This window comes from Pan paniscus, chromosome 4 (assembly GCF_029289425.2).
Source record: "Pan paniscus chromosome 4, NHGRI_mPanPan1-v2.0_pri, whole genome shotgun sequence".
NCBI classification, from domain to species: domain Eukaryota; kingdom Metazoa; phylum Chordata; class Mammalia; order Primates; family Hominidae; genus Pan; species Pan paniscus.
Window position 1 is genome coordinate 172,289,080 of NC_073253.2, and position 26,042 is coordinate 172,315,121.

Below are 26,042 nucleotides of genomic sequence, written 5' to 3' on the forward strand. Positions count from 1 at the left end.
TCCTGGGTTCAGGCGATTCTCATTCCTTAGCTTCCCAAATAGTTGGGATTACAAGTGTATGCCACCACACCTGGCTAATTTTTGTATTTTTAGTAGAGACAGGGTTTCACCATGTTGGCCAGGCTGGTCTCAAACTCCTGTCCTCAAGTGATCCATCTGCCTTGGTTTCCCAAAGTGCTGGGATTACAGGCATGAGCCACTGTGCCCAGCCCCAATTTTTATTTTTAGTTTTTTGTAGAACGACAAGGTCTTGCCATGTTGCCCAGGCTGGTCTTGAACTCCTGGACTTAATCTTCTCATGTCGGTTTCCCAAAGTGATGGGATTATAGGCATGAGATACCATGCTGGCAATACTTGTAGACTATTTTTAAAAATCATAATTAGGATAATTTAGAGTTCATATGCAGGGTCTGCCACTTAACACTTGAGTTCTCAAAGACTTGGTGTCTTCATCTCTAAAGCTAGTACAATAACTTACACCTTATAGAACTGTTGTAAACATTAGAAATAAGTATAAAATATTTAATATGACATACAATTGATGCTTTAGAAACAATTAGTATGTGTTGTTAGGATGAAAGAGGTTAACGGCTTCCTTTCAGATATTTCAGCTGGTTGCTGATAGGGATGTGTCGGTTATTTTGTTACCAATCTTTTTAGAGGTGTTTATTGGGGCTTTCAGATTCTGGAAAATTGATTTACTCTGGTCACAGTCATGAGCATTAGTGGATATGTGTTTCTGTGCTTAAAAAAAAAAAATACACACTACCGGATTGTCCGTTTGATCCTTTCTTTAAGAGGAGGCTACTCCTCTAGTTACCCTATTTTTTTTTTTTTTTTTCTTTTTGAGATGGAGTCTCACTCTGTCGCCCCAGCTGGAATGCAGTGGCATGATCTCGGCTCACCGCAACCTCTGCCTCCTGGGTTCAAGCAATTCTCCTGCTTCAGCCTCCCAAGTAGCTGAGATTACAGGCTTGCGCCACCACGCCCTGCTAATTTTTGTATTTTTAGTAGAGACAGGGTTTCACTATGTTGGCCAGGCTGGTCTCGACCTCCTAACCTAAGGTGACCCCCCGCCATCCCCCCGACCTTGGCCTCTCAGAATGCTGGGATTACAGGCGTGAGCCACTGTGCCCGGCCTCGTTACCCTAATTATTTATTTTTTAATTTATTTATTTTTATTTATTTATTTTGAGACAGAATCTCGCTCTGTTGCGCAGGCTGGAGTGCAGTGGTGCGATCTCAGCTCACTACAACCTCTGGCTCCCGGGTTCACGCCATTCTCCTGCCTCAGCCTCCCGAGTAGCTGGGACTACAGGTGTCCGCCACCAGGCCTGGCTAATTTTTTATATTTTTAGTATAGACGGGGTTTCACCATGTTAGCCAGGATGGTCTCGATCTCCTGACCTTGTGATCTGCCCACCTCAGCCTCCCAAAGCACTGGGATTGCAGGCGTGAGCCACCGTGCCTGGCCTATTTATTTAAATTTTTTTTTTTTTTTTTTTAGAGAGGGGGTGGGTCTCCCTGTGTTTCCCAGGCTGGGCTAAAGGCATCCTCCTTCCTCAGCCTCGCAAAGTGCTGGGATTAAAGGTGTGAGCCACTCCACCCAGCCTTTTATTTATTTATTTTATTTTTTAAAATTTGAGACAGGATCGGGCTCTGTCATCCAGGCTGGAGTGCAGTGGCACGGTTTCGGCACACTGCAACTTTCACCTCCTGGGCACAAATGATCCTCCTACCTCAGCCTACTGAGTAGCTGGGACCATATGCATGCAGCATGTCCAGCTAGTGTGTGTGTGTGTGTGTGTGCGTGTGTGTGTGTGTGTGTTTTTAGTAGAGACAGGGTCTCGTTGTGTTACCCAGGTTGGTCTTGAACTCCAGAGCTCATGTAATCCACCTGCCTCAGCCTCTCAAAGTGCTGGGAGTACAGCCATGAGCCACCATCCCCAGCAATGATCTTAATGTTTACTTGCTCTGCAGAACATCCCCTTCACAAATATTAAACTATTTGTGAACACTATGTGGTAGTTAGAATCTTGACCTATTGTATGGAGGTAAGGAAGAAAATAAGAGTCTGAAAAATTAGCTGTATTTCAGAGTCTCAATGTTTTCATGCTGTGAGGTATCCAGAAAAGATAATGTAATACCCATGGTGTCATCAGTATAATAGCTCTGGATTACATGATGAAGCCTAGGAGATGGCTTGGTTATAATCCAGGTTATATTTAACATTTATAGTCGATTCTTGATTAGCCAGGTGGCTAGTGATAACTAGAATTTCAAATTTCAAGTTCCCTAGGGAGGTAGATCAAACCTGCTGATTCCTCTTATCCTGTTTTTTCTATATTCATCATCTTTAACCTTTTTTTCTTTTTCTTTTTTTTTCTTTTTCTTTTTTTCTTTTCTTTTTTCTTTTTGAGACAGAGTCTTGCTCTGTCACCCAGGCTGGAGTACAGTGGCGTGATCTCAGCTCACTGGAGCCTCCACGTACTGGGTACAAATGATTCTCGTGTCTTAGCCTCCCTACTTTCTTTTTTATGCAACTGAACATGTGTTTGGCCTTCATATTCCTTAATTAATTAATTAATTAATTAATTTTTTGAGGTGGAGTCTTACTCTGTCCCCCATGCTGGAGTGCAATGGCGTGATCTCCAACTCCCGGGTGCTAGTGATTCTCCTGCCTCAGCCTCCACAGTAGCTGGGAGTATAGGTGTCTGCCGCCACACCTGGCTAATTTTTTTATTTTTAGTAAAGATGGGGTTTGGCGTTGGCCAGGGTTGTCTTGAACTCCTGACCTGAGGTGATCCGTCCTCCTCAGCCTCTGAAAGTGCTGGGATTACAGGCGTGAGCCACACACCCAGCCAAGTATTCTTTAATTTAGAAATGTAATATTACCAGTTTTAGTCTATATTCTGCTTTGTGCTTATAAATGCAGGGAGGGTGGAGTGTTTGTGAGATCAGTCCTTACTCTAATGACATAATCTTATTAGCAGAAGTATTTTTGAGGAAGCTCCATTAGGGTGATTCAGATGCTGCTTGAGCTCAGGTGCTAACTACCTGGCTGGTTCCATAAAAGCAGGAGGCCTGACAGGTTTGTAAAAGCTTCTGATTTCAGGCCGGGTGCGGTGGCTCATAGCTGTAATCCCAGCACTTTGGGAGGCTGAGGTGAGCGGATCACTTCAGGTCAGGAGTTTGAGACCAGCCTGGCCAATATGGTGAAACCCCTCTTCTACTGAAAATACAAAAAATTAGCTGGGTGTGGTGGCGGGTGCCTGTAATCCCAGCTACTCGGGAGGCTGAGGAAGGAGAATCACTTGAACCCGGGAGGCAGAGGTTGTGGTGAGCGAAGATTGTGCCACTGCACTCCAGCCTGGGTGACAGAGCAAGACTCTGTCTCAAAAAAAAAAAAAAGGAATAAAAAAAAAAGCTTCTGATTTCATCTCCCTTTTCCCCCACCCATTTCTTTGATAAGTGAGATAATTCTTTTTCTCCTTTAAATTTAAGGTTCCTCAGAAAATTTTGAGTAAATGGGAAGCCAGTGTTGGACTTGCAGAACAGTATGATGTTCCCAAGGGGTCAAAGAACCGAAAATGTATTCCTGGTTCAATCAAGTTGGACAGTGAAGAAGATATGCCATTTGAAGACTGCACAAATGATCCTGAGTCAGAACATGATCTGTTGCTTAATGGCTGTTTGAAATCACTGGCTTTTGATTCTGAACATTCTGCAGATGAGAAGGAAAAGCCTTGTGCTAAATCTCGAGCCAGAAAGAGCTCTGATAATCCAAAAAGGACTAGTGTGAAAAAGGGCCACATACAATTTGAAGCACATAAAGATGAACGGAGGGGAAAGATTCCAGAGAACCTTGGCCTAAACTTTATCTCTGGGGATATATCTGATACGCAGGCCTCTAATGAACTTTCCAGGATAGCAAATAGCCTCACAGGGTCCAACACTGCCCCAGGAAGTTTTCTGTTTTCTTCCTGTGGAAAAAACACTGCAAAGAAAGAATTTGAGACTTCAAATGGTGACTCTTTATTGGGCTTGCCTGAGGGTGCTTTGATCTCAAAGTGTTCTCGAGAGAAGAATAAACCCCAACGAAGCCTGGTGTGTGGTTCAAAAGTGAAGCTCTGCTATATTGGAGCAGGTGATGAGGAAAAGCGAAGTGATTCCATTAGTATCTGTACCACTTCTGATGATGGAAGCAGTGACCTGGATCCCATAGAACACAGCTCAGAGTCTGATAACAGTGTCCTTGAAATTCCAGATGCTTTCGATAGAACAGAGAACATGTTATCTATGCAGAAAAATGAAAAGATAAAGTATTCTAGGTTTGCTGCCACAAACACTAGGGTAAAAGCAAAACAGAAGCCTCTCATTAGTAACTCACATACAGACCACTTAATGGGTTGTACTAAGAGTGCAGAGCCTGGAACTGAGACATCTCAGGTTAATCTCTCTGATCTGAAGGCATCTACTCTTGTTCACAAACCCCAGTCAGATTTTACAAATGATGCTCTCTCTCCAAAATTCAACATGTCATCAAGCATATCCAGTGAGAACTCGTTAATAAAGGGTGGGGCAGCAAATCAAGCTCTATTACATTCGAAAAGCAAACAGCCCAAGTTCCGAAGTATAAAGTGCAAACACAAAGAAAATCCAGTTATGGTAGAACCCCCAGTTATAAATGAGGAGTGCAGTTTGAAATGCTGCTCTTCTGATACCAAAGGCTCTCCTTTGGCCAGCATTTCTAAAAGTGGGAAAGTGGATGGTCTAAAACTACTGAACAATATGCATGAGAAAACCAGGGATTCAAGTGACATAGAAACAGCAGTGGTGAAACATGTTTTATCCGAGTTGAAGGAACTCTCTTACAGATCCTTAGGTGAGGATGTCAGTGACTCTGGAACATCAAAGCCATCAAAACCATTACTTTTCTCTTCTGCTTCTAGTCAGAATCACATACCTATTGAACCAGACTACAAATTCAGTACATTGCTAATGATGTTGAAAGATATGCATGATAGTAAGACGAAGGAGCAGCGGTTGATGACTGCTCAAAACCTGGTCTCTTACCGGAGTCCTGGTCGTGGGGACTGTTCTACTAATAGTCCTGTAGGAGTCTCTAAGGTTTTGGTTTCAGGAGGCTCCACACACAATTCAGAGAAAAAGGGAGATGGCACTCAGAACTCCGCCAATCCTAGCCCTAGTGGGGGTGACTCTGCATTATCTGGCGAGTTGTCTGCTTCCCTACCTGGCTTAGTGTCCGACAAGAGAGACCTCCCTGCTTCTGGTAAAAGTCGTTCAGACTGTGTTACTAGGCGCAACTGTGGACGATCAAAGCCTTCATCCAAATTGCGAGATGCTTTTTCAGCCCAAATGGTAAAGAACACAGTGAACCGTAAAGCCTTAAAGACCGAGCGCAAAAGAAAACTGAATCAGCTTCCAAGTGTGACTCTTGATGCTGTACTGCAGGGAGACCGAGAACATGGAGGTTCATTGAGAGGTGGGGCAGAAGATCCTAGTAAAGAGGATCCCCTTCAGATAATGGGCCACTTAACAAGTGAAGATGGTGACCATTTTTCTGATGTGCATTTCGATAGCAAGGTTAAGCAATCTGATCCTGGTAAAATTTCTGAAAAAGGACTCTCTTTTGAAAACGGAAAAGGCCCAGAGCTGGACTCTGTAATGAACAGTGAGAATGATGAACTCAATGGTGTAAATCAAGTGGTGCCTAAAAAGCGGTGGCAGCGTTTAAACCAAAGGCGCACTAAACCTCGTAAGCGCATGAACAGATTTAAAGAGAAAGAAAACTCTGAGTGTGCCTTTAGGGTCTTACTTCCTAGTGACCCTGTGCAGGAGGGGCGGGATGAGTTTCCAGAGCATAGAACTCCTCCCTCAGCAAGCATACTTGAGGAACCACTGACAGAGCAAAATCATGCTGACTGCTTAGATTCAGTTGGGCCACGGTTAAATGTTTGTGATAAATCCAGTGCCAGCATTGGTGACATGGAAAAGGAGCCAGGAATTCCCAGTTTGACACCACAGGCTGAGCTCCCTGAACCAGGTAAGGACATCTAAATGTGATTAAAAAAAAAAAAAATTGGAGAAAGTGCTGATAAACATTGTCCTTCTGAAATTGGTCTGTTGTAATGGTAAAGTGAAGTATAAACTAGGGGGGAAGAATCGTCACTTCAATGAAGAAGGAGTTTTATGTAGAAAGGTCTGAATTTTGAAGATGAGGTTTCCATATATATTCAAAAGTTAAACTTTACCAGAAGCCCTTTTCCCCAGCCTTTTCAAGTAAATCTCTATAACATCTTTCTTTCTCACTTTCTCTCTCTCTCTTTCTCTCTCTCTCTCTCTTTTTTTTTTTTTAATTTTTTTTTCTTTTGAGAAAGGGTCTCACTGTGTTGCCCAGGCTGGTCTCAAACTCCTGAGTTCACGCCATCTGCCAGCCTCTGCCTCCTAAAGTGCTGGGATTACTCTTGCCTGACCTGTTCCCCGTTTCTTACCTTTTAAAATCCCCAAGCTTTTTGGGACTCAATATGTAACTGCAAGTAATTGAAAGGCTCTGATCCTAGGATTTAAATCCAGTTGTTAGGTTATAGAAAGCAAATAGATTCTATTGGATGGTAGTTTCCTTTTTTTCCTTAAGGCACCCACCACCATACCTGGTAATTTTTGTATTTTTAGTAGAGATGAGGGTTCACCACGTTGGCCAGGCTGGTCTTGAACTGAACTCAAGTGATCCACCCACCAAAAGTGCTGGGATACAGTTGTGAGCCACTGCATCTGGCTGGTTGTTAGGTTTTCTTTGACCATTACTTAAGATAGGTCCTTCTGTTTTGTGGACAATTTGATGAACCACATGCGCTTTTGAAAAAACTGCAAGTATTCTGTAGTACTTATTTGAAGGTCTTAGGTGTCTTAAATCCCTACTGGAATGAGGATTATGAACAAATAAAAATACCAGAAGTACCCAAGTGTTGTACCTAGCAGCAGATGGAAAACAGAAATCTTTCAAGATATTAACATTACACAGTATACAGTTGAGGATAAAGCAGTGTGTGTATACATGTATATACATATTTTTTTCTTTTTTACAGCAATATCCATTAACATAAGATTCTCAAAACTGTGTATCATAGTAGATTTTTCTCTAACAGCTTTATTGAAAATGCAATTATCATATCATAAAATTCAGCTTTTAACGTTTTTAATTGAGTGGTTTGTAGTATAGTCACAGAGTTGTGCAACAATCAGTGCGATCAATTGTGGAATATTTGCATCATCCCAGACAGAAACACAGAACTCTTATTAATCTGCCTTCAGGTTTTTTTTTCTTTTTTTTTCTTGAGACGGAGTCTCGCTCTGTTACCCAGGCTGGAGTGCCGTGGTGTGATCTCGGCTCACTGCAGGCTCCGCCTCCCGGGTTCACGCCATTCTCCTGCCTCAGCCTCCTGAGTAGCTGGGACTACAGGCGCCCGCCACCACACCCAGCTAATTTTTTTTTTGTATTTTTAGTAGAGACGGGGTTTCACTGTGTTAGCCAGGATGGTCTCTGATCTCCTGACCTTGTGATCCGCCCGCCTCCACCTCCCAAAGTGCTGGGATTACAGGCGTGAGCCACTGTGCCCAGCCCTGCCTTCAGTTTTTACCAATCTGTAGATTTGTCTATTGTGTACATTTCATAGAAATGGAATCATACAATATGTGGTCCTTTTGGGTCTGGTTTCTCTTACTTAGTTTAATGTTTTCTGGTTCATGCCTCTTGTAGTATGTATCAGTTCTTCTGTCTTCTTCTAAAATTACGGTTAAAAAGCATGTAACCTAAATGTACCTTTTTTGGTTTTTTTTTTTGAGATAGGGTCTGGCTCTGTTGCCCAGGCTAGAGTGAGATTTACTCTTTAACAGTATTTACGGCCAGGTGCGGTGGCTCACGCCTGTAATTCCAGCACTCTGGGAGGCCAAGGCTGATGGATCACCTGAGGTCAGGAGTTCAAGACCAGCCTGGCCAACATGGCAAAACCCCATCTCTACTAAAAATACAAAAATTAGCTGGGCATGGTGGCGCGCTCCTGTAATACCAGCCACTCGGGAGGCTGAGGTAGGAGAATCACTTGAACCCGGGAGGTGGAGGTTGCAGTGAGCTGAGATTGCGCCACTGCACTCCAGCCTGGGAGACAGAGCGAAACTCCATTTCAAAATAAACAAACAAAAAAACAGTATTTAAGTGTGTATTATAGTGTCATGAATCATGTACATGTACAACAGCAGATCTCCAGGACGTTTTCGTTTTGCTTGACTGAGACTCTGTACCCATTGAACAACAACTCCTGATTTTCTCCTTTGTTCAATCCATGACAACTAACATTCTTTCTGCTTCTGTGAATTTGATTACTTTAGACATCTCATGTAAGTGGAATCATGCAGTATTTGTTGTTTTGTGATTGGGTTATTTCACTTAGCATAATGTTTTCAAGGTTCATCCATGTTGTAGCATATGACAGGATCACCTTCTTTTTTTTTTTTTTTTTTTTTTGAGACAGAGTCTTACTGTGTCACCCAGGCTGGAGTGCAGTGGCGTGATCTCAGCTCACTGCATCCTCTGCCTCGTGGGTTCTCGGCTCACTGCAGCCTCTGCCTCGTGGGTTCAAGCAATTCTCCTGCCTCAGCCTCCTAAGTAGCTTGGACTACAGGCACATGCCACCATGCCTGGCTAATTTGTTTTGTATTTTTAGTAGAGACAAAGTGTCACCTGATTGGGTTATTTCACTTAGCATAATGTTTTCAAGGTTCATCCATGTTGTAGCATATGACAGGATCACCTTCTTTTTTTTTTTTTTTTTGAGACAGAGTCTTACTGTGTCACCCAGGCTGGAGTGCAGTGGCGTGATCTCAGCTCACTGCATCCTCTGCCTCGTGGGTTCTCGGCTCACTGCAGCCTCTGCCTCGTGGGTTCAAGCAATTCTCCTGCCTCAGCCTCCTAAGTAGCTTGGACTACAGGCACATGCCACCATGCCTGGCTAATTTGTTTTGTATTTTTAGTAGAGACAAGGTGTCACCATGTTCCCCAGGATGGTCTCGATCTCCTGACCTCGTGATCCACCCGCCTTGGCCTCCCAAAGTGCTGGGATTAAAAGCATGAGCCACCACGCCCTGCCAATAACCTTTTTTTATGGCTGAATAATATTCCAACATACTTTTTCTTTTCCATACTAAAGCATCTTTTCTTTATCAGTTCATTGGTTGATGGACATTTAGATTGCTTCCACATCTTGACTATTGTGAATAATGCTACAGTGAACATGGATATGCAGATATCTCTGAGATCTGGTTTTCAATTTTTTTTTTTTTTTGAGATGGAGTTTCGCTCTTGTTGCCCAGGCTGGAGTGCAATGGCACAATCTCAGTTCACTGTAACCTCCGCCTCCTGGGCTCAAGCAATTCTGCCTCAGCCTTTCAAGTAGCTGGGATTACAGGCATATACCACCACGCCTAGCTAACTTTGTATTTTTAGTAGAGATGGGGTTTCACCATGTTGGCCAGGCTGGTGTCGAACTCCTGACCTCAGGTGGTCTGCCCGCCTCAGCCTCCCAAAGTGCTGGGATTACAGGCATGAGCAACTGCACCCAGTGATGTTCATTTCTTTTGGATAAATACCTAGAATGGCATTGGTGGAACATAGGGTAATTCTACTTTTATTTTTATTTTTTTTTGAGACAAGGGTCTCCCTCTGTCACCCAGGCTGGAGTATAATGATGCGATCTCAAGTCACTGCAACCTCTGCCTCCTGGGCTCAAGCAATTCTTGTGCCCCAGCCTCCCAAGTAGCTGGGATTACAGTGGTTTTGCCATGTTAGCCAGGCTGGTCTCAAATTCCTGACCTTAAGTGATCCTCCTGCTTCGGCCTCCCAAAGTGTTGGGATTATAGGTGTGAGCCACCGCACCCGGCCTACTTTTAATTTGATGAACCTCTATAGTGTTTTGCATAATTGCTGCATCATTTTATAAGTCCTTTGTCCATATACATATGTTTTTAATGATACTGGGCCTCTTTGTCACCCAGGGTGGAATACAGTGGTGCAGTTATAGCTCACTGCAGCCTCAAACTCCTGGGCTCAAGTGATCCTCCTATCTCAGCATCCTGAGTAGCTGGGAGTACAGGTGCATGCCACCACACTTGGCTAATTTTTGTGTTTTTTTGTAGAGACAGGTTTCTGGCTATGCTGCTCAGGCTGGTCTTCAACTACTGGGCTCAAATGATGTTCCCACTTTCGCCTCCCAAAATGCTGGGATTCCAGACATGAGCTACTGTGCATATCCCTTTGCATATTTTTAAATCTTGTTATTTTAAAAAAATGAGGTATAAGAGTTATTCATATATCCTGGATATTAACCAATTATCTGATGTATGATTTGCAAGTATTTTCTCCCATTTTGTACCTGCCTTTTCACTCTGTTGAGTGTTTTCTTTGCTGTGTAGAAGTTAATGTGATTTTTTTTTCCATTTTTGCTTTTTAAAAAATTTTTACTTGTGCTTTGGGTCTCATAGCCAGGAAATTCTTGTTCCTTCCAATATCATGAAGTTTTTCGTCTGTTTTCTTCTAGGAGTTTCATAGTTGGAGGTCTTATGTTTAGGTCTTTGATCTATTTTATGATAATTTTTATGTAAGGTGTAAAATGAGAGTTCATCTTCGTTCTTCAGCATGTGCATATCCAGTTTTCACAATACCATCTGTTAAAGAGACTATCTTTTCCCCATTGTGTAGTCTTGGCACTGTTGTCGAAGGTCATTTGACCATGTATGTGATTTATTTCAGGGATCTCTGTTTTTTTTTTTTTTTTTTTTTAATTTTTAGTAAAATTGAGACGGGGTCCAACCATGTTGCCCAGGCTGTTCTTGAATTCCTGGGCTTAAGTGATCCTCCTGCCTCAGACTCCCAAAAAGCTGGGATTACAGGTGTGAGCCACCACCCTGGCCAGGGATCTCTGTGGATCTCTATTCTGTTCCATTGACTTACATGTCTATATTTTTATGCCAGTACAATATTGTTTTGATTACCATAGCCTCATGATATGTTTTGAAATCAAGAAATGTAAGGCCTTCAGTTTTTTTTTTTTTTTTTTTCTTCTCAAGATTGTTTTGTTTATTTGGGAGTTCTTTGAAATTACACACTAATTTAGGATATTTTTTTATTTCTGCAAAAAAAAAATGGCTTTTGAGATGTTGATAGGGATGGCATTGACTTTAGTTTCCTTTGGGTAGTAGGGATATCTTAACAATATTAAGTTTTCCAATCCATGAAAACAGGCTATCTTTCTATTTATTTATATCTTCCATAATTTCATCCAACAGTGTTTTGGAGTGTACAACCATTTCTCCTCCTTGGTTAAGTTTATTCTTAAGTATTCTATTCTTTTTTATGCTATTGCAAATGTGATTGTTTTAATTTCCTTTTATATTGTTCATTATGAGTATATAGAAATGTTCAGGTTTAATTTTGTATCTTGGAACTTTGCCGAATTTGCTTCTTTGTTCTAATAGCGTGTGGAATCTTTAGGGTTTCCTACATAAAGGTTCATGTCATCTGCAAAGAGATAATTTGGCTTCTTGCTTGCCTATTTATTGCCTAATTACTCTGCTAGGACTTCAAATAATGTGTTGAATAGGTTGCTACAGTGGTATATTTCCCTTGCTCTTTATCTTAGAGGAAAAGCTTTCAGTGTTTCACTGTCAAGCATATTAGCTGTGGTCTTTTTATATATAGTCTTTATTATATTTATGTAATTACTTTTTTGTTTGTGTTTTTGTGTTTTTGTTTTTAGACAGTGTCACATTCTTTTTTTTTTTTTTTTTGAGACAGAGTTTCGTTCTTGATGTCCATGATGGAGTGCAGTGGCGCGATCTCGGCTCACTGCAACCTCCACCTCCCTCGTTCAAGCCATTCTCCTGCCTCAGGCTCCTGAGTAGATGGGATTACAGGCGCCTGACACCACGCCCGGCTAATTTTTTTGTATTTTTAGTGGAGACGGGGTTTCACCAGGTTGGTCAGGCTAGTCTCGAACTCTTGACCTTGTGATCTGCCCACCTCGGCCTCCCAAAGTGTAGACAGGGTCACATTCTGTCACTTAGGTTGGAGTGCAGTGGTGATATGGCTCACTGCAGCCTCAACCACCCAGGCTCAAGCAATACTCCCACCTTGACCTCCCAAGTAGTTGGGACTACAGCCATGCACCACCATACTCCGCTGATTTTTAACCTTTTTGTACAGGTCAGGTTTTACTATGTTGCCTAGGTGGGTCTAAAACTTCTGAGCTCAAGTGATCCTCCCACCTCAGCATCCCAAGTAGCTGGGACTGCAGGTGTGCACCATGACACCTGACTAATTTTGTAAGTTTTTGTTGAAACAAGATTTTACTGTGTTGCCTAGGGTGGTCTCAGACTCCTGGGCTCAAGCAGTCTTCCCACCTTGGCCCCCCAAAAGTGCTGGGATTACAGGTGTGAGCCACCATACCTGGCATGTAATTTCTTTTTATTCCTAGTTTGTTGAGTGCTTTCTTTTCAGTCATGAAAGGTCGTTGAATTTTGTCAGATATTTTTTCTACATCAAGTGTGAAGGTCATGTAGTTTTTTTGGGGTCCTTTATTCTGTTAATGTGCTGTATTCTGTTGATTTTTTTTTCTATTTTTGAACCATTGTTGCATTCCAAGATTAAATTCCACTTGGTCATGATGTATATTTCTTTTTTTTTTTTTGAGACGGAGTCTCGCTCTGTTGCCCAGGCTGGCGTGCGGTGGCGCAATCTCGGGTCACTGCAAGCTCCACCTCCTGGATTGACGCCATTCTCCTGCCTCAGCTTCCTGAGTAGCTGGGACTACAGGCGCCCCCCACCACGCCCGGCTAAATTTTTTTTGTATTTTTTAGTAGACAGGGTTTCACCATGTTAGCCTGACCTTGTGATCCGCCCTCCTCGGCCTCTCAAAGTGCTGGGATTACATGCGTGAGCCACCGCGCCCAGCCCCCCCTTTTTTTTTTCTCCAGCTGGCCCTAACGGGAGCCGTATATTTCTTTTAATGTGCTATTTAATTTGATATACTAGTATTTTGTTGAGGATTTTTGCATCAGTATTTATAAAAGATGTTGCTCTGTAGTTTATCTTTTCATTTCTATATGCTCTAGTCTTTGTTTCTTTCCTTCTACCAACTTTGGGCTTAGATTTATTTTTCTGTCTTCTCGAGGTGTAAATTTAGGTTGTTGAGTTGAAAACTTTGTTTTTCAATGTTGGCATTTACTGATACAGACTTCTCTCTTAGTAGTGTTTTTGCTGCATCCCATAAGTTTTGTGTTTTTTTTTTTGAGAGGGAGTCTCGCTCTGTCGCCAGGCTGGAGTGAGCTGGCACGATCTCAGCTCACTGCAAGCTCCACCTCCCGGGTTCAAGCGATTGTCCTGCCTCAGCCTCCCAAGTAGCTGGGATTACAGGTGCCTGCCACCACGCCCAGCTAATTTTTTGTATTTTTAGTAGAGACGGGGTTTCACTGTGTTAGCCAGGATGGTCTCGATTTCCTGACCTTGTTGTCCTCCTGTCTCCGCCTCCCAAAGTGCTGGGATTACAGGCGTGAGCCACCGCGCCCGGCCCTGTCAAAAGATATTTTCAAATTTCCCTTGTGATTTCTTCTTTTTTCCATTGATTGTTCAAGAGTTTGTTGTTTAATTTCCACCTATTGGTGGATTTTTCAGTTTTTGTACTGATACTGATTTCTAGTTTCACTTGATTGTGACTGGAACAGATACTTGGTATGATTTCAGTCTTCATAAATTTGTTAAGACTTGTGTGGCTGGGCGTGGCAGCTCACTCCTGTAATCTCAGCACTTTGGGAGGCCAAGGCGAGATCACCTGAGGTCAGGAGTTCAAGACCAGCATGGCCAACATGGCAAAACCCCATCTCCACTAAAAATACAAAAACTAGCTGGGCATGGTTGCTCATGCCTGTAGTCCCAGCTACTCAGGAGGCTGAGGCACGAGAACTGCTTGAACCCAGGAGTTAGATGTTGCAGCGAGCTGAGATCACGCCACTGCACTCCAGCCTGGGCGACAGAGTAAGATCCTGTGTCAAAAAAAAAAAGACTCTGTGTGACCATATTGGAGAATATTCTATGTGCTTTTGACAAGAATGTGTATTCTGCTGCTGTTTGGTATTGGTGTTTTATATATGTTTGTTATATGCAATTGTTCAAGTCCTCTGTTTCTTTATTGATCTTCGTTGTGGTTCTCTCCATTATTTTAACGTGGAGTATTAAAATCTCCTTGTGTTACTCTGTTTCTCCTTTCAATTCTGTCATTATTTGCTTTTTATATTTGGGTGGTCTGATGTTAGGTGAATTACGTATTTGCAAGTGTTATAGCTTCCTGATGAATTGACTGTTTTATTATCATATCATGTGTTCCTTTGTCTCTTGTGACAGTGTTTTACCTAAAGTGTATTTTGTTTTATATAAGTATGGCCAAAATCTCTGCTTTCTTTTGTTTACCACTGGCATAGAATATCTTTTTGCAGCCATTCACGTTCAGCCTCTGTGAAGTGAGATTTAAGGCTCACTTAAATCTTAGGTGAGCCTTTTATAGATAGTACCTAATTGTATAATGGTTTTCATTCACTCAACCACTCTATCTTTAGATTGGGGAGTTTAATCCATTTTTTTTCTTATAGTAATTGCTTTTTTTTTTTTTTTTTTTTTAAACAGAGGCTTGCTCTGTCGCCTAGGCTGGAGTGCAGTGGCATGATCTTAGCTCACTGCAAACTCCGCCTCCCAGGTTCAAGTAATTCTAGTGTCTCAGTTTTCCTGAGTAGCTGGGATTACAAGCGTGCACCAACACGCTTGGCTAATTTTTGTCTTTTTAGTAGAGACAGGGTTTTGCAGTGTTGGCCAGGCCAGTCTCAAGTGATCTTCCTCAAGTGATCCACCTGCCTTAGCTTCTCAAAGTGCTGGGATTATGGTTATGAGCCACTGTGGTCGGCCTCTTTTTTTATGGAGACAGGCTCTCCCTCTGTCATCCAGGCTGTAGTGCAGTGGGGCAATCTCAGCTCACTGCAACCTCCACCTCCGGGTTCAAGCGATTCTTGTGCCTCAGCCTCCTGAGTAGCTGGGGCTACAGGTGCCTTCCACCACCCCCGGTTAATTTTGTGTGGTTTTTCATTTTTAATAGATACGGGGTTTCACCATGTTGGCCAGGCTGGTCTTGAACTCCTAGCCTGAAATGATCCACCCACTTTGGCCTCCCACAGTGCAGGGATTACAGGTGTGAGCCACTGTGGCCTGTATTTGGCCTCATTTTTTGTTAAAGTAATTACAGACAAAGATTTGTTATTACCATTTTGCTAATTGTTTCTCGTCTGGTTTGTAGCTGTTTTGTCCCCCTTTTGCTGTCTTTCTGCCTTCCTTGTTTTTTGTTTTTTTTTTAATTGACATACTTTGTTTTCTTTATCATTTCATTTTATGTATCTTCAATAGGCATTTTCCATGTTGTTACCATGGGGCTTAAATAAAACATCTTACAGGTACAGTAATCTATTTTAAGCTGTTAACAACTTAAGTTGAATGTATATAAAACTCTTTTTTTCCCCCCAATTTTTTTTCAAGGTGGAGTCTTGCTCTGTTGCCCAGGCTGGAGTGCAGTGGTACAATCTCAGCTCACTGCAAACTCCCGGGTTCAAGCGATTCTCCTGCTTCAGCCTCCCAAGTAGCTGGGATTAGATTACAGGCATGTGCCACCATGCCTGGCTAATTTTTGCATTTTTAGTAGAGATGGGGTTTCACCTTGTCGGCCAGGCTGGACTCGAACTCCTGACCTTATGATCCGTCCATGTTAGCTTCCCAAAGTGCTGGGATTACAAGCATTAGCCACTGCGCCTGCCCTGTAAAACTCATATTTCCCCTTCCCCACTTTGTTGTTGTTTTTGTTTTTTCTTTTTTTGAGACAGAGTTTCACTCTCATCGCCCAGGCTGGAGTGCAGTGGTGTGATCTCAGCTCACAGCAACCTTTGCCTCCTGGGTTTGAGTGTTTCTTCTGCCTCAGCCTCCTAAGTAGCTGGGACTACAAGGTTGTGCCACTATGCCGAGCTGAGTTTTTTGTATTTTTGTGGAGACAGGGTTTCACCATTTTGGCCAGGCTAGTCTCGAACTCCTGATCTCAGGTGATCTGCCCACCTTGGCCTCCCAAAATGCTGGGATTACAGGCATGAGCCATCGCACCCGGCCCCCACTTTGTTTTATTTTTTATTATTATTACTTTTTGAGATGTTGTCTCACTCTGTCACCCAGGCTGGAGTGCAGTGGCACGATCTTGGCTCATTTCAAGTTTCACCTCCCAGGTACAAGCGATTCTCATGTCTCAGCCTCCCAAGTAGCTTGGACTACAGGCGCGCACCACCACGCCCAGCTAATTTTTGTGTTCTTGGTAGAGGCAGAGTTTCACCATGTTGACCAGTTTTTATTTCTTTTGGTTATATCCCTAGGAGTAGAATTCCTGGGTCATTTGGTTATTCTATATTCAACCCTTTGAGTAACTGCCAGGATGTTTTGCAAGGCTGCTTTACCATAATATATCCCTCCTAGCAATGTATGAGGGTTCCACTTCCTCCATATGCTTGCTGACACTTTATTTGGTTATAGCCGTCCTTTTGGGTGTGGAGCAGTGGTATCTCATTATGATTTTCATTTGCATTCCTCTGCTGGCTAATGATGTTCAATATATTTTCATATACTTTTGGGTCATTTATGTATTTTATTTGGACAATTACATATCTAGAGTCTTTGACTATATTTTAATTGGGGCTTTTTTGTCTTTTGGTTATTAAGTAATAAGAGGTCTTTATATATTTTACATATAAGTCCATTATATATGATGCAAGTATTTTCTCCTATTCTTTGGGTTTATTTGATACACAGATATTTTCTCCTCTTATTTGGGTTGTCTTTTTATTAGTTTGATCATATACCTTGAATTACAAGAATTTAAGTCCTGATACATTCTGTTTGTTTGCTATTGTTGGTGTATGTAAGAACCATTGTGTAATTCTTGGTTATGAGGATTTACCCTATGTTTTCTTCTAAAACCTTTGATGCATTTTGAATTATTTTTTGTATACGGTGTGAGTGAGGGGTCCAATTTTATTTTGCTGCATGTGGGTGTCCACTTGTTGAAAAGAATATTCTTTTTCTTTTTTTTTTTTTTTTTTCAGACAGAGTCTCGCTCTGTCACCCAGGCTGCAGTGCAACCCAGAGCCGGATCTTGGCTCACTGCAACGTCTGCCTCCTGGGTTCAAGGAGTTCTCATGTCTCAGCCTCCCAAGTAGCTGGGATTACAGGCATGCGCCAGCACATCTGGCTAATTTTAATTTTTTTAAGAGAGCCAGTCTAGGCACGGTGGCTAGGCCAGGCACGGTGGCTCACAGCTTTAATCCCAGCACTTTTGGGAGGCTGATGTGGGCAGATCACTTGAGGTCAGAAGTTCGAGACCAGCCTGGCCAACGTGGTGACACCCCGTCTCTACTAAAAATACAAAAATTAGCCGGATGTGGTAGCAGATGCCTGTAATCCCAGCTACTTGGGAGGCTGAGGCAGGAGAATCACTTGAACCCAGGAAGCGGAAGTTGCAGTGAGCTGATATTGTGCCATTGCACTCTACCCTGGGCGACAGAGCAAGATTCCGTCTCCAAAAAACAAAACAAGAGAGAGCCACCACGCCCAGCCTGAAAAGAATATTCTTTACCTATTTAATGGTCTTTGCATCCTTATTGATAGTCAGTTGGTCATAACTACGTAAGAGGTTGGTTCTGTGCTCTCAATGAGGTGGTGGCTCACACCTGTAATTCCAGAATTTTGGGAGGCCAAGGTGGGTGGATCACCTGAGATCAGGAGTTCTAGACCATCGTGTCCAACATGAGGGTCAAACCTCATCTCTACTAAAAATACAAAAAGTAGTCAGGTGTAGTGACACATGCCTGTAATCCCAGCTACTTAAGAGGCTGAGGCAGGAGAATCGCCTGAACCTGGGAGGTGGAGGTTACAGTGAGCTGAGATCATGCCACTGCACTCCAGCCTGCCTGGGTGGCAGAGCAAGACTCTTGTCTCAACAAAAAATAAATAAAAATCGTAAGTGTTAGTTACAGTATTTTTGTGGTAATTAATTTTACTGTGTCTCTGAAATTGGAAAGTATAAGTTTTTTAACTTTACCCTTTTTCAAGATCATTTTGGCTCTTTTGCATCTTTGGTGTTTCATATTAATGTTAGAACAAGGTTGTAAGTTTCTGCAAAAAAGCCAGTTATGATTTTGATAGGGATTGTGCTGAATCTGTAGGGTAGTTTGCATAGTGTTGCCATCTTAGCAATATTAAGTCTTCCAATCCATGAATAGTAGATGACTTTTCATCCAATTAGATTCGTCTTTCACTTCTTTCCATGATACTTTGTAATTTTCAGTGTATAAATTCTGCACTTAAAAAAATTTATTCCTAAGTATTTTAGTCTTTCTTTGTCCTTTTATAAATGAATTTGTTTTTGATTTCATTCTCAAATTATCTCATGTTTATGAAAATTTTGTATATTATTTTAATATTTAATATTTAATATTAATACAAACATTTTGTATATTATTTTATCGTGAAACTTTGCTGAACTCATCTCTGTTAGTTAATAGAATTGATTACTGTTTGTTAGTAATAGTATTTTTTAATGAATTATTTTGGATTTTCTGTGTACATGACCGTGCAATCTGCATGTTTTCTAATCTAGTTGCCCTTTTCCCCCTTTGCTTACTTACCCTGGCTAGAGCCTCCAGTGTGATGCGGAATACTAGTGGAAAAAGCAGACATCCTTGTCTTGTTTTTGATGTTAGGAGGAAATAATTGAGTCTTTTTCATTAACTATGATGTCAGCTGTGGTTTTGTTATATTACCTTTCATATTTAGAATGTTCTCTTTTATACCTATTTTGTCACATTTGTAAGATCTTTTTTGTGTCTATTGAGAAGACAATTTTGCGTTTCCCCCTTTATTCTATCCATATGATGTATTATATTGATTGATTTTTGTAATTTGAACCAACTTTGAAGTCCTGGGGTAAATCCTACTTGTTCATGTTGTGTAATGTTGTTGGATGTGTTTTGCTTGTATTTTGCTGAAGATTTAAAAATCTATACTCAAAGGATATTGGTCTACAGTTTTCCTATTTGTGTGATACCTTTTGTCTGGTTCTTTTTGTTGTTGATGTTTTTTGTTTTTATATTTTTGAGACGGAGTTTCGCCCTCGTCGCGCAGGCTTCAGTGGTGTGATCTCGGCTCACTGCATTCTCTGCCTCCCGGGTTCAAGTGATTCTCCTGCCTCAGCCTCCCAAGTAGCTGGGGTTACAGGCACGCGCCACCACACCCAGCTAATTTTTGTATTTTTAGTAGAGACGGGGTTTCACCATATTGGCCAGGCTGGTCTCGAACTCCTGATCTCAAGTAATCTGCCTGTCTGAACCTCCCAAAGTGCTGGGATTACAGGTGTGAGCCGCCGTGCCCAGCCGTCTTAGTCTAGTTCTGCTTTCAGAGTATACTGGCCTCATAGAATGAACATGACAGGTAGTTTCTTAAGTAGTGCTTTGTTATAACCCAATTGCGGCCTTTCTTATTTATTTTCTCCCCTTTTTCCTGACATCCTTTACTTTCACCTCCTTTATATAGATCTACCTTTGCTAGTAAATAGGGTCATATGGGTGCTGGAAATAATCCTTTCCTGTGAATTATTATTAATGTACATGTGAATATTACTGTTAAAGCAGATAATGTCTTTTCCTTAAGAATAGTTCACAATTTTCGTTCATTATATTTCAAATATTTTCATATAATTTTATTTTTACTTCAGTTTTGAATTTTTTGGTTTTGAGTATGTATTGAAAAGATGAGAGAAGCTATTCAGTAAAAATTTTCCTCCCAACCCTGTACCTCAGTGGCTTAGATCTGCTCTCCAGAGATACTCAGTGTATGAATTACCAAGAAAAAGGTAGATGTGTGTTTGTTACACAAATTCAACAGTATATATACATTGTTTGTACCTTGATTTTTTGTTTCACTCTCATATCCATGCATAATGAGTTTCTCATTTTTTAAGCAGCAGAGTGTGCCATAGTTTTTTGTTTTTGAGACAGGGTCTCACTTTGTTGCTTAGGCTGGAGTGTGGTGGCACAATCTTGGCTCACTGCAACCTTTGCCTCCTGGGCTCAAGCGATCCTCCCACATCAGCTTCCCAGGTAGCTGGGACTACAGACACGTGCCACCACACCCGGTTAATTTTTGTATTTTTGGTAGAGGTGAGGTTTCAGGTTGGTCTTGAACTCCTGAGCTCAAGTATTCCACCTGCTTTAGCCTCCCAAAGTGCTGGGATTACATGCGTGAGCCACCGGGCCCGGCCAATAGTGTGCCATAATTTGTTAAACCTGTTCTCAATTAATGGACATTTAGTTTGTTTTGCAGTTTTAAGTAATTTAAAATTTAGCATAGTTAAAAACCTTAAGTCATTTGGTATGTGTGAGAGAACCTGAAAGATAAATTGCTATCGAGGTTTATTTATTTATTTGTGAAATGGGGTTCTTGCTATTTTGCCCAAGCCTGGTCTCAAACTCTTTCCTTCACTTGAGAGATCCTCCTGCCTCAGCCAAATAGCTGGGACCACAGCCGTGTACTACCATGCCCTGCTTAGGTCATTTGGTTTGTCTTTGGCGATATCTCGTAGTATTCCAATTTGAAATTTCACTTCATAGTTGTTATACTGATATGTTCCTACTAACAGTACAGAAAAGTACAGATTGGCATTCTGTTAATTTTTTTTTTTAACATCCAGTCTAACCACCCCCTTTTCCAAGTCTGTATTCCTACTCACAATCTAGTAATTAAAAAAAATTTTGAGTAAAGTATGAAATTTTGTTAAGGGGCTGCATGTATAGTTTTGATATGAATGAAGCTATGTTTCAGATGGTTAATTTACTTTGGTTGTTTGGAATTTCCAATGGTTTTTTATTTTACAGAGTCCTGCCAAATTTATAACAACTGTAGGGCAGGGTGTGGATAGGGATATTTTTACTGAGTAAATACTATTACATGTACTAGAGGTATTCTGTTATGTTAAAATATCCCGTTAGAGATACATGATGAAACACATATGGATGAAATATTATGGAGTATGAGATATTGCAAAATAACATGGAAAGATGGGGATACAGATAAAAATAGATTGGCCATGAATTTGTAATCAGTGAGTCTAGTTGTTTACTATACTGGTTTTGTAGATGTTTGCAATTTTCTGTGATACATCCTTTTTCAGTAGGAATTCAGAATAAAGAAAGTGCTAAATATTTGAGTAAATCAAACAGTTGACTATGAAAATAATAATGCCTTATGGTCTTAAATACATATGGCATTAAAATATACCACAACAATAAAATATAAGTTGATAAGGAGGCAGATGGAAGTTAGTTTCCTTTACTTTCTGGCAGGATGATAACAATATTCATTAACTTTGGATTTTTATGAGTTAAATATTATTATTATTTTTAGACAGAGCCTAGCACCCAGGCTGGAGTGCAGTGATGCGATCTTGGCTTACTGCAACCTCCGCCTCCCGAGTTCAAGCAATTCTCCTGCCTCAGCTGGTGTGCGCCACCACATCTGGCTAATGTTTGTATTTTTAGTAGGGACAGGGTTTCGCCTGTTGGCCAGGCTGGTCTCAAACTCCTGACCTCAGGTGGTCCCGCTCGCCTTGGCCTCCCAAAGTGCTGGCATTACAGATGTGAGCCATACACCCGGCCTAAATATTCATATTTAAATTTTTAAAATAACCTAAAACATGGAACAGAAAGCAGAAAGTTTGGCCTAGCACAGTGGCTCACACCTGTAATTCCAGCTATTCGGGACGGTTAGGCAGGAGAATTGCTTGAACCCAGGAGGCAGAGGTTGCAGTGAGCCGAGATTGTGCCATTGTACTCTACCCTGGACCACAAGAGAGAAACTCTCTCAAAAAAAAAAAAAAAGGCAGAAAGTTCCCTTGTAATTTATTTTTTTTGGAAGATTCATCCTGTAGATTTTCTCAGGCTGCATTGCGCTGTATGCAGCTCTGTTATATGGTTTTACATATTTCTCTTACTCTGTACAGTAGTCTCCCTTTATCTAGAAACTCATTTTTCACAGTGTCAATTACCTGTAGTCAACTGAGGTCCAAAAATAGGTGAGTATAGTGCAATGCAGTTATTTTGGGGCAGAGAGGGAGAGAGAGCACATTCACGTAAGTTTTATTATAGTATATTGATAACATTGGCCTTTTTTTCTTTTTCTTTTCTTTTTTTTTTTTTTTTTTTTTGAGTTAGAGTCTTACTCTGTCACCCAGGATGGAGGGCAGTGGCATGATCTTGACTTATGAGCTACTAGCTGCAACTACAGACATGCACCACCACGCTAAGCAGATTTTTGTATTTTTAGTAGGGACGGGATTTTGCCATGTTGGCTAGGCTGGTCTTGAACTCCTGACCTCAAGTGATCCACCTGCCTCGACCTCCCAAAGTGCTGGGATTACAGGCGCGAGTCACCAGCCCCTGCCTAGGCTGAATGATCTAGATTGCCACTATTAGGAATGGTTTTGGGGTTTTTGCCTTTTTTTTTTGTTTCTTTAAACTTTTTTCTCTGAGGTTCCAGAACTAGGAAAGTCGAGGTATAAATGGGGTCTAATAATCTGTATTGGAAGAGTGATGTTGCTATTAGTATTCTAGTCCTTTGGAAAAATTCACCATTTTAATGAAAAGGAGAAAACTGTATGTAGTTCAGTCTTGATGAAAGAGATTTTACTTTTTAAAATTAACTTTATCCAAGGTATAATTTACATACTGTGAAATTCGTACATTTTATGTATACAATCGAATACTATTTGCAAATTTAATGTGTTATGCAACCATCTCTGTAAATCCATTTCGGAGCATTTCTACCATCCCAGTAAAGATCCTTCTAATCTGTATATAGTTAATCCCTCTTCCTACCACTAGTCCTAGAGAACCAATAGTTGACTGTCTCTGTAGATTTGCCTTTTCCCTGGACATTTAATATTAATGGAATCATGCAATATGTGATATTTTGTGTCTTGTTCTTCTCATTTGGTATATTTTTCTGATTTAAAAAAAAAAACTTACCATCTGTAATTTGTCCCCTTTTTTGCTAAATAGTATTCCACCATAGATGTATGCCTAATTTTATTTATTCATTCATTCATTGATTAACATTTGGGCTGTTTCAACTTTTTGGCTGTTTTATCATTTTAGTTGGTAGTGTATACTCTGAGGTCTACGGCTATTGCTATACTCATCCAGTATTTGTCATTTATCTCTTTCTTCACAATACAGTAACATTTTGTAGTTGTATAGTAGGCATGACGTACTGGTTGTGTGGTAGGAATTAGGGCATATTTGCTGAGAACCTTAGGGGTAGTGTGATTTGGCTCTTGCTTTGTTTGATATTTGCTACATATCCTGTATTAAGGTTTGCATAATTACTCCTCTTTCCATTGACTTGTGCAGTTTTATGGATTTTGATATTTTCTTCCAGTATCCAAAAGGTCATATTCCTCCTTTGTTCCTGATATATTCTTTATCTTAGCTTGGCAAATCACTTACTTTTTTGCCTCACTTTGCTCCTTTGTAGTAAGAGTAGGTGAATTCTCCATGCTTTTCTAACTGAAAAGTGCTGTAACTGGGAGAGAACATATGTAGGGAGTTGGGGTGGTTGAGGCAAGGAAGAAAGAGGGGAAGCCTAGCAACAGCCAGGAAGCATCTTTTTATGTATTTTTTTATTTTTTTGAGGTGGAGTCTTGCTCTGTCACCCAGGCTGGAGTGCAGTGGCACGATCTAGGCTCACTGCAACCTCCGCCTCCCAGGTTCAAGTGATTCTCCTGCCTCACCCTCGTGGATAGCTGCAACTACAGGTATGCACCACCACACCTGGCTAGTTTTTGTATTTTTAGTAGAGACGGAGCTTCACCATGTTGGCCAGGCTGGTCTCGAACTCCTGACTTCAAGTGATCTGCTGGCTTCAGCCTCCCAAAGTGCTGAGATTATAGGCATGAGCCACTGCATCCCACCCAGGAAACATCTTTTTAAAATTCATTCAGTTGTCACCATGCTGTTTCACTTACAATATGTTACTCTATTTGTGTTTTATTTTTATTTTTTATTTTTTAGACGAAGTCTCACTCGGTCGCCCAGGCTGGAGTGCAGTGGTGCTGTCTTGGCTCACTGCAACCTCTGCCTCCTGGGTTCAAGTGATTCTCGTGCTTCAGCCTCAGTATGTTACTTTATTTTTTATTTAGGGAAAGAGTTGGTAGACTTTTCTACCAAAGTAGAGAAGTGCCAGATAGTAAATATTTTAGGTTTTATGAGCCATAAGGTCTCTGTCACCTAATAGATGTATCCAGTACAGAATTTCTCACTTTAATTTCCAGTCTTTTGTGCTATCTGCTGGTTTCATTGTGAGCTGCAAGGAAATAGAGAGCTGGAGTATTGAAGCCTAGTCTGAGAAGTTACTCTATGAGAGAAGCAAACCCCAAAGGTAGAGTGGAAACAGCAATTATAAGAGGAAACGCGGCCAGGCGTGGTGGCTCAAGCCTATAATCCCAGCACTTTGGAAGGCTGAGGTGAGCAGATCACCTGAGGACAGGAGTTTGAGACCAGCTGGGCCAACATGATGAAACCCTGTCTCTACTAAAAATCCGAAAAATGAGCCAGATGTGGTGGCTTGTGCCTGTAGTCCCAGCTACTCGGGAGACTGAGGCACAAGAATCACTTGAACCCATGAGGTGAAGGTTGCTGTGAGCCGAGATCACACCACTGCACTTCAGCCTGGGCGACAAAGCGAGACTCCGACTCAAAAAAAAAAGAGGAAATGCAACAAGACTTAGCCTATGGAACCTGCCAAGAAGACAAAGGAAGGAGACTGTCTAGGATTGAGATCCAATTTGTGTGAGGGGGTTAGTGATGGATGGGGATAAAGGGGCATGATGTGATAGCATAGGGATCTGTTTTAATGAAAAATGTTCATGGGGAGTTTTGAGAGACTTTGGGATGGAATTATGACCTTGCCACCTCAATAATTAACTAATTAGATGGGTTTGTGTAAGTCACCACCCTGCCCCCACTTTGAGACAGGGTTTTGTTCTGTTGTCCAGGCTGGAGTGCAGTTGCACAATCCTAGCTCATTGCAGCCTCAAACTCCTGGGCTCAAGTGATCCTCCTGCCTTAGCCTCCCAAATAGCTGGGACTACAGGCGCGTGCCACCACACCTGGCTAATTTTTTAACTTTTTGTAGGGACGAGGTCTTGCCATGTTCCCCAGGCTTGTGTTGAACTCCTGGGCTCAAGTAATCCTCTTGCTTGTGCCTCCAAAAGTACTTGGATTACAGGCGTGGGCCACTTTGCCTAGCTGTTTTCACCATTACTTTGAAGAAAAATGTATACTTTAATATTTTGATCATAAAACATGACAAGGTTATTATTATTTTTTGAGATGGAGGCTAAAGTTCAGTGGCACGATCTGGACTCACTACAACCTCCACCTTCCAGGTTCAAGCAATTTTCCTTCCTCACCCTCCTGAGTAGCTGGGACTACAGGCGTGCGCCACTACACAATTTTTTATTTTTAGTAGAGACGGGGTTTTTCCATGTTCACAGGCTAGTCTCGAACTCCTGGCCTCAGGTGATCCGCCCACCTCGGCCTCCCAAAGTGCTGGGATTACAAGCATGAGTCACTGCGCCCAACCCGTGACAAGATTTTTTTAAAGGATGTACCCAAAATTCCATTTTTAATCTTTCAATTTTTTCTTTTCTTTTGATCCATAAAGCAATTGCATATATATTAAATCTTATTCTCCTGCCTTTTGCATACATGACATACACTTTTATGTTATTGGGATAATGACATATAATCAGTTATATATATTATTATTATTTTATTTTTACAGATAG

The 26,042-nt window shown here is 41.4% G+C and overlaps 1 protein-coding gene across 14 annotated transcripts in view; it reads left to right on the forward strand.

The window, feature by feature from the left end:
- Positions 1–26,042, forward strand: part of NSD1 (nuclear receptor binding SET domain protein 1) — a 170,572-nt gene that overhangs the window by 74,906 nt on the left and 69,624 nt on the right. For all 14 annotated transcript variants that reach the window (XM_008958210.5, XM_034961061.4, XM_034961057.3 and 11 more), the window contains one exon: positions 3,505–6,067. In XM_008958210.5, the coding sequence (XP_008956458.1) occupies positions 3,505–6,067 (2,563 nt within the window). The remainder of the gene's footprint in view (positions 1–3,504; positions 6,068–26,042) is intronic.